This window comes from Amphiura filiformis, chromosome 18 (genome assembly GCF_039555335.1).
Source record: "Amphiura filiformis chromosome 18, Afil_fr2py, whole genome shotgun sequence".
NCBI classification, from domain to species: Eukaryota; Metazoa; Echinodermata; class Ophiuroidea; order Amphilepidida; family Amphiuridae; genus Amphiura; species Amphiura filiformis.
The window spans coordinates 44,567,747-44,577,539 of NC_092645.1; the positions used below are offsets into that span (position 1 = coordinate 44,567,747).

Genomic DNA, 9,793 nt, shown 5'->3' on the forward strand with positions numbered 1-9,793 from the left:
GTTTAAATCAGTACCTTTTACAAATGGGACCAAGTTTCAAAAAGTGAGCCGAGGTGGGTTTTTTAAACTTGCTGATTTCTTTACGTTGTCAACGTTTGTTTGGTAGATCTTACTTGTCACCAATGCGCTATAATTTTTGAGAAAAATGCAAAAATAGGCACAAAATTGGGCAAGGGTGTAGTACCCCCTTAAAGTATGTGCATTTAAACTTGCAACCTATCCACAAAAAACATACGGTATGGGATTTTTAAGTTGACATAGTTGTGTGAAAATAAAATGCCACATAAAATTCCTTATGGTAATTATGTGCATTATAATGAGATTTATTAGTAGAGAAATATGAAATGATAATGATTTAGCTAATTTTATGCTTTTCTATGTTAAATTGATAAATGATGATGAGCAGTGGCAGCACCACGGGGGTGGCATATGGCCCCCTGTCAGAACTCTTGCCCCCTGTAAACCCCCAAAATTACGAAAATTTTTCACTTTTTATGGTAATTTTGCCCCCTGAAATTCACTTTGCCCCTCAATGCCCCCCCGCAAAAAAAATCCTGGTGCCGCCACTAATGATGAGTTAATATGTAAATGCATAAGAATTGTTTTTTCTTAACAAAACAAAGCTGGTGAACAAAGAAGTTGTTAAAGCTACAGTTTGTCCACTCTGAAGTACAAAGTGACAACGCGCCCATATACAGCGCGTTAACAGTGCGTAGTGCTGCGTCTCTGCTGCAGGTATGTGTGCCTTCAAAGTCGGCACAATGTGTGCATCCGCGTCGGTACTTTGTACTTCAGAGTAGATTGACTGTATTGTATGACAATATCGCATTGATTGATCAGTTATTCAGGCATATCATTGGGATGCAAAGTGTTGTCACTTTCACATTTGCTCTCCAGCCAGGGCAAACCTGCAGATTTTCCAGATCTCAACAATAGGAGGCGAGGTCAGCTTTTGTTTTTCAAGAATGTTTCCCCCATTTCGGTGTTCGCTGGGTAAATGAATTTTTCTCTAATGTCCTAGTCTAAGTATACCTAAGGATATATAGGCCTTTATCCTGCAAACAACACATCACCAAGCTCTGAGCTACTGCACCAAGACCTCATCTCCTAAATGAATGTTGTTTTTGAGTGTATTTAATACATGTTTAAGGAAATAGCGGTAACGTGTATGAAAATATATTATTCACAGTGAAGCACATTTAGCGAATAATAAGAACGTCTAGTCCAGACTTTCCCAAATGTGTAATACATGTACCCTAATAAAAAAAAGATGAATTTGTTGGTTGGGATACATAAGTTGCCCCCTGGCTCAAAATACCATGACAAATTTGTCCAAAGTTTGTGATGTGCATCTTCCTTTTGTCATGTTCAAAAAGGTCCTCATTTTGGCTCATTTTATCATTTACAATTGCCCATTTTTGTGGGCTTTACACACATTTGTGCTGGTTAAATTAGTGGATCAACAGGACAATCATACTTTTTTTGCATTTCCCCCACCCTGGAAATTTTGGCTGGTACACCGCCGCTGTTCATGTACAATACGTGCATGTCTCTCCAGTCCTTCTACTCCTCTCTCCTGGCTTCAGTGTTGCATTTCTTTAAAAAAAATGTCTCCAGATTTCTCCAGAATTTTTATATCATTGCATATTAATAAGCATGATCCATGATCGAGTCAGCCCCTGGGAGTCAGCTAAACTTACATGCATGTACATTTTATTCACCACCATGGTCGTCACCAGCCCAAGTTGAGTGTTGGCTAATTTACTTACAGGAAAACACCCGTCTGACACATGTGTTTTAACAATTAAAATTAGTTAGTGCACCACCTATTAATGAAACTGCATTAACTATACAACAACAACAATGGCGCTGTGAGCGATCTATTTTACATGGAAGGGCAGATGACTGATGCATTTTTTAAAATGATGAGAGCATGTATTAATTTCATTGACTTTTGAATACAGACAAGTCATAATTTCCATCTATTATGGTCCATGATCGAGTCAGCCCCTGGGAGTCAGCTAAACTTACATGCATGTACATTTTATTCACCACCATGGTCGTCACCAGCCCAAGTTGAGTGTTGGCTAATTTACTTACAGGAAAACACCCGTCTGACACATGTGTTTTAACAATTAAAATTAGTTAGTGCACCACCTATTAATGAAACTGCATTAACTATACAACAACAACAATGGCGCGCTGTGAACGATCTATTTTACATGGAAGGGCAGATGACTGATGCATTTTTTTAAAATGATGAGAGCATGTATTAATTTCATTGACTTTTGAATACAGACAAGTCATAATTTCCATCTATTATGTGGTGGACAAAGTACACAGGCACAGTTCCATTTTTCCCAATAATTTACATTTTAATAGGATTACCCAAATTTAGCCTATGGAGTAGTGTAATACCCATAATCACACATTACTCCTAAACACAAAATTGGAATCAACTTAAAGTTTGGGAATAATATTTTTTTCGTGAATATCTGTTGAAAAATATAAAAAGAGGATGCTAGGATCATGAAATACTCCTTTAAGTCAGGTAATTTACCTCATTATTTTCAAAAACTTTCCTGACAATTAGTAAAAAACAAATATGATATCATGAATTTCTGAACTGTACTGAGACAAAGCAAGTGCATAATAATGGTACAAAAACCATACAAGGCAAGCTAATTCAACAAGATGCCAACATGCTTCATGATCGCATCAAATGAAACAATATCGGGCTATTCTAGTTGAAATCCATACACTCCCCCCTCCCGAAGTCATGACCTTAATCTTCCACACAGAGAGTGTGAATTTCAAATTGGTTACCTGAATGGGTGACTCCATTTGAAATCTACACCCCCTGTCAGTGAGATGAAGGTTATATCTTCCATAGGGGGGTCTATTTATTTCAACTGGAATGGCCCAATATTATTGAAACAGAACTTTCAGTTTGAACTGAAAACATAATCTTTTAATCCAGATTTGTAAGGGGGACGGGAGGCTAAGTGAAATTCAGACGGGCAAGGCAAAATCTCTGACAACTTGCCTACATTTTGGCGCTAAATTAAATTATGTCATTTTCAGAGACTGTGTAAGATAGTGTGGATAAATAAAAGGGGTAATGTTCTTTTCTATGCGACATTCCAGTTGAAATTCATACCCCCTATGGAAGACATGACCTTAATCTCCCACACAGGGGATGTAGATTTCAAATGGAGTCACCCATTCAGCGGGCCATTCAGGTAAACCCATTTGAAATTCACACTCTGTGTGTGCAAGATCATGTCAAGGTCATGTCTTCCATAGGGGGAATGGATTTCAATTGGCATAGCCCATTGTGCAAAAACATATCGTCGTTGAGCAGGAAAAACCTCCTATGTGTTTGTGGCCCCTGAACATGTTTACAACAAAACTGTCCACAGGTTACATACAAGGTTTTGCTTTAAACATGTTCAGGGGCCCATGACATTATGAGGTTTTTCCTGCCCAACAACAATATTAGGACCTATATTGTGATTACATGGTGTGCATGCCCCCAATAGTGTAATCACTATAAACTGACAGTCCTCAGAAATTCCTGGCTAGGTGTTATGGAAATCAGCACTGTGGAAAATGAGCATCATGCATTCATAGGTATAGGCCTTATATATGATCGCGTTTTTTGCCGGGCCTTACATGATAGGTATGACAGTATACTGTAAAAGTGGAACATTTTGTGGTACATTTATTTTTATTATTATGTTTTGATGGATCCAAGTGTGTGAAAATATTGGATCCAAAACATAATAATGATAAAATTGGATGCTTTACGCCCAATATTTATTGGTCTCGCTATGAGTTTTAAAATATTTAAAACTCATAGCTCGACCAATAAATATGGGCTCAATCGATCCAATTTTATATCACACTTAATTTTCCCCTTACAGTGAACATAACAACACACAAATATACCTCAGTTGTGTATGTATTTAGGCCAATGTAGGAAGAAACAGATTCGATAAAATTAAACAAAACACTAAAAAAAACTTGGTGAAGCATGAAAAATAAATTGTGCAAAAATGTCAAATTTTTACAGTGTACATTAACAACTTACTGTATTTTACCAAATCTTACCGTGGATGTGTTTTAATTGCTTTGTCCTTCCTACTCCCAGCATCGTTCCCATCCTTAAAGACCGCCACCTCCTCCCCTTCAGGAGATGGCTGAAGATCCGTTGGGGATCTTGGTGGTGATGAATCATCCGGATTGGATGAGGTGGAGATTCTGAAGAGGACTTTCTTCTGTGATGGTCTCTCAGACTTTGCTGCATTCCCATTAGGATGCGGAGGTGGTTTGCTTGACATTGTGGGTTGAGGTCAAGCACCAAGTTCCAAATACGATCAGTGCGTGTCTAGTTAGCTCGAAACTGCAAGGCATATTAAGAAATAAGAATAATTACTTGTGTATCTCTATGTTAACACTGTATGACAGATTACGTAGGAAATTTGCGGGTCCGCACCTACTTTCACGGATATTTGATGCAAGGACGCACCTTATTTCGAACACCTTCCTCAATCCCGCCATGTGCTGTCATAGAGTTTATGATGACGACATGCCAGAATAATTCTAGACCCTTGTCTAATATTAGTAAAAAAGCATTTTTTAATGTTACACAGTTTCTACAATTTCGTAATCAGTTAAACATTGATATTTTAATCCATGCCACATAATTAAGTGTTTCAAACATACTTTAACTACTGCTCGATGTTTTTTAACACCAGTATTAAAACAGCAAGTAAGAACTGGATTTACAAGGAGCCCCGGGGGTGGGGGTCTCACACATGACATACCCGTACATATTTCTTCATGATAAGGCGTGTCATTATTGTAAGTGAAAAAAAGCTTACCGTTTTGTTCCTTAACCCTAACACTGGACCCTGCTTTTTGGGATCGGAAGTCAAAGAAGATCCGAAAAAGTCAAGGAGAAGAAGAATTTTTGACTTGGCACCCCCGGGATTCGAACCTTTGACCCCTCGCATGCCAACCACACGATCACGGTCCGGTAGCTACACGGGTTATTGCTGCCCGCCAGCAATTCCGTCGCATATAACACTTAGGCTGATTAACGTCATCATGAGACCCTGGGATTCATGCATGCGCAGAATTTTTCATCGTAAGATTTTTTTGGGTGTTAGGGTTAAAGCATTGTAAACTCATGAACTTGACTTCACACACTATATATTAATTATGCATTCCTTTGGGAATTCACTTAAATGTAGAAATGAAAACTGTATGCTGAGAACATGTAGAATAGATGCAGAGATTTATTTATAAAATTTAATACAAAATCACTGGTACTGTCTGAGACTGAGTGACACACTCATAGACATACACAGTCAGTACTGAAACCTTGCACGAACATGTGAGTGACTAAGTCATGAAGTCTAACTCGATGCTTTTACCTAGTATTTAAGAACCGGATTTTTAATACAAGGTCAAGAACGAAAGAGCTCCGGTCAGGCCGGTGTGGGGGAGGGGTTTCACGCATCCGCGTTTCTTCGTAAGACGTAGTCGAGTCGTACTAAAGTGAATTATAATATAAGCTTACCGTTTTTGTACCTCAAAACATTGCAAACTGCACACACTAATGCATTCCTGAGAGAATTTACTTATGCAGAAATTAAAACTGTATGTTGCCTCGATGCACAGATAACAAAATTACTGATGATACTGAACCTTGCACGCGAACATTCATGCACTGCATTGAACATGCGGCGAGAATTATCGTACGATGTGTGTGTGTTTTCCTATGATAACCGTGCAAACGAGGGCTGACATTACAAGGCAGCGTAAACATAATGTTCACCTGTAGGAATGTCAGTTACGTGTATATTGATTATGATTGATTGATTGTGGGAGTATTTCTATAAATTCGTTTGGTAAACATTTCTGTGTGCATGGATAATAAAGCCAAGCCTCGCAGGTGGTGTGTAATTGTCGATAAGGCCGTATAAAATTAATGTTTTGGTTCTCGTCTCCTCCCGGGGTCTCCTCCCTCCTCAATTTCTGGGATTATTGTCAGATTTGATTTTTTTTAGATATTAAAAAAAAAGTTTGTGTTCTCTATAAACTTATTTTATATTTAATAAGTTTTCCTAAAGTAGGCCTATTCCAAAGTTTAAAATTGTTTGCAAAAAATCTGACAAATCCCAGAAATTGAGGAGGGAGGATAAGAACCAAAACAATAACTTTATACGGCCGAATTAGTAATTTACATGCAGGCCTACTAATTAATTACTAAAATTGAATAACAAATTAAATGACCAATTATCGGACAATCAGATTTTCGATCAATAATAATCGCCCCCCAGCTCCCCCAGCCCCCCACTAATATCATTTGTATTATGCTGTGAGTCGCGACAAATTGGTCTTAGGCTATCACGGGAAAGCCCTCAGCGGAACTTCCTCGAGTTTTATTGTATGAATGATGAGAAGTGTATGAAAGTAGCCTATTTTCAGAAAGGAGTCCAACTAGCATTACATTTACAGATTCCTGCTAAACTTAGGGAACAACCCAAAAGTTCGATGAAGCCCTATAAACGAAAGTCCTTTCGTTAGGGAGGGAGGGGGGTCAAAAAAGTCCGATTACGTTTGTAAAAAAGTAGTTAAAACGTCGGTCAAAGTTGATCTTTTTTTAGGATTTTTAAAATTTTACAATATTATAATGTAGGGTACCTGCAGGTAATAGCTTATTTGCATAACAACTAAAGAAGATATGCCCACAAGAGATTGTTATGATGAACAACCTGTCCTTTAAGATTAATAAAACAGGCAATGTTACCTTGTTTTTATGTTTGTTTGGACGCTATGACGTCAAAATGACGTCATCGTCAAGTGTCCCATATTACCTGCATGTGCAGGTAATATGGGACACTATGTTATCTCTATGGTGAAAATCAAAAAGTTCAGAAAATCACTCTTTTGTTCTAAAAACATTTTTGTTACATGATTTGAATGTTAAATGCAAATTTCTACAAGAAAATTCAATTTTCTAAATAGTTTTGCTTTTCGCATTGACAATGCACACAATTTCCTATGTGTCCCATATTACCTGCACCCATTCAGTTGAAAATCAGAGAAAATAATCATTTATAAAGGAAAGTGCCACTTGTCAGTGGAATTTTACCTGCTGATAAGCTTAACCCATCACCTAAAGATCATAAAAAATGACAAATGCCCCCTCAGTAGGCCTACCAGATTTTTTGGATACACAATCATAAAATGTGACGTCATTGATTTTATATCAGGCCAAAAAACGACATAATTTTTGGGCAATTTCACTCTTTTGGCATTGATTTCCAAGAGTTTGATACACAGACTCCAAAACTGCATTTCTAGAAGCACAATTGATGTCTCTAAACACTTAACAAATCAACTTAAAGTGTTTACCTTCTCTAAGCTACTTTTTGTTAAAATGAAAACAGGTGTCCCATATTACCTGCTGTCCCATATTACCTGCACCTACCCTATATTAAAATATATAATTGTACACTTTTAGTATTTTCTGAAGTACGATATTGACATTTTACAGTGGTTGCTGTAAATAAAATAGAATTATTGTTTCTTAAACGTGATTAATATCCAAGACGCTATGACACCCCGATTAGTAATTTTCGACACTCTTCGTTAGACCTGGGTCAATATTCATATTGTGGGTCCTTTTCATATCTTGAAATTCCAAGAAGATTTGACCCCCAGTGGGGTCAAATGAAAAAGATAAAAAGTACAGAATATAATAAAAAAAATAATTTCCCCACCGTGGGTGCTACTCCTCATAAGACTCTGGTAAATATTCCTATTTTGGGTCTCTATCTCGAAATGCCAAGAAGGTGTGAGTGACCCCCTGGTAACAGTGGTATACCACATGAGGTATCCGTGTTCTATAAGCTGCATATCCTATCAACGACTGCTATACCTTGTTAAGGACTTTCAAAAGAAGTACCTGCATGTGCAACCATGACTGTTTCAAACTAACCCACTTAGGGTCAAAGGTCATTAAGGGGGTAAAATCTTACAATTGCCTTATCTCGACATCTGTAAGGGGTGTGGGGTTCAAACTCAGTGACAACATATCTCATGACCAGGGAACATTTTACAGGGGTCAGGTCAAAGGTCATGCAGAGGTCAAATGCATTTTCTGAACATCTGAAGGGGTAGGCCTACAGGGCTCAAACTCTGTGACAATAAACTTACTGACCAGGGGAACATTTTGGAACGCTATTCAGGGGTCAGGTCAAAGGTTAAAGGTTAAAGGTTATCTGGGTCAAATCATATAATTTAATTTTCTGGGCATCTATAAGGAGTATGGTACTCAAACTCGGTGTGGTGGCAACAAACTTCATGACCAGGGGAACATTTTTGGAACATTTTGCAGGGGTCAGATACCTCCAAAACACCAACATGCCCCAGCTAGGTTTGTGGTCTATGACCACCATTTGCCACTAGTGAAAATTTGATCGAAAAAGCATAAAAACCTGTGTTTTTTACCCATAACACGCGCAAAGTGGATTTTTTTTTTTAATGGAGGGCCTGGATGCGCTACCCTGTGTACGATCATGGAAATAGACTAGGCCTATCTGTTATTTCCATGGTACGATGTGCCTTAATAAATAATCGGCGAAATTATATTAGTTTGAAAGCGAAAATATTTCACTAATAGACACAATTCTAATTTTAACACCAGAATTATGTTTAAAAGATGTGGTTTTATCTGACATTACTGAAAAATGGAGTATCGAACGACTGCAGCTGCAGGTCATTAGCGTTTTGAGTGTGTCCATGGTAATCAGGAGGGTGAAAGTGCATAATAGGAACAATGCCAAAAACTACGTCACGCCGGTCACGCTATTGTTCGAGTTAAACTACATCATTCGCCATTTTGTAAATATTAACGCATGATCGTTGCTTTGAAGTTTCCACCGGATAGTCTGTGGATAGCGCAAGAGCATGCTTTGACCATGCGCAAAAAAATGAATATCATGAAGATGTTTAAGATTGATTCTTAGATGTTTCAAAATTACCGTCATATTGCATAGATTCATCAAAGAATGGTTTGAAGTACTAACCTTATTTAGTAATTTTAAAAATCGGGAGAATTTTACAAAATCAATGTTTTTACCTCTCGGTATTACAACTCGTGAAACACATTAGTGATGTGCCTGGGTGACCTAATCTACTAACCTTTAACGTTTCCTCTATGAACTCTAACCCTCCTGCAATATGGCGCCTATTGTCTAGAGTTAAACTACATCATTCGGTGTGTTACGTAATAGCTACGATGCCTATCCCTTTATATCCCTGTGGTAATGCAAACTGGCCTTCAGATATTCTTTATTACCAACTTCTATTATTATGCGGCATTAAATGGCGGCTCAGCGATAACAAAATTATAATGACAATTGCAATATATAATTAATAATAATGCTAAATCTGTGTCAGAATGCTACATGAAAGACGACGTTTAACATAATTAAGAAAGCGATCAGATTGATGATTTTATATCTGTCATTGTTAGGTGAGATAATCCCACAGATTCAAGGAATTCCTACATTCAATCAGAGAAGATGAAAAGAGAGGAGATTTAGATTAAGCTGATTATCCCAATTATTGACTCCCACGTCAGCATTTGAAGTAAACATTACCCAGTCTAAACGCAGGACAACCGATTCTTTTGTTCTGCTTAGTCGCGCTAAAAGTCGATCGATACATGTTAAAATCAGCACAATTCCGAGATACACCTTTTTGCTATGAAATT

General features: G+C 37.7%; 1 protein-coding gene across 1 annotated transcript in view; it reads right to left on the bottom strand.

Moving 5' to 3' along the window:
• The window catches only part of LOC140139613 (acetyl-CoA carboxylase-like), a 42,205-nt gene extending 36,430 nt beyond the window's left edge, over positions 1-5,775 (bottom strand). The window contains 2 exon segments of the mRNA XM_072161316.1: positions 4,114-4,405; positions 5,588-5,775. Coding sequence (XP_072017417.1) covers positions 4,114-4,343 — 230 coding nt within the window. The 5' untranslated portion in view covers positions 4,344-4,405; positions 5,588-5,775.
• Positions 5,776-9,793: the final 4,018 nt, after the last annotated feature.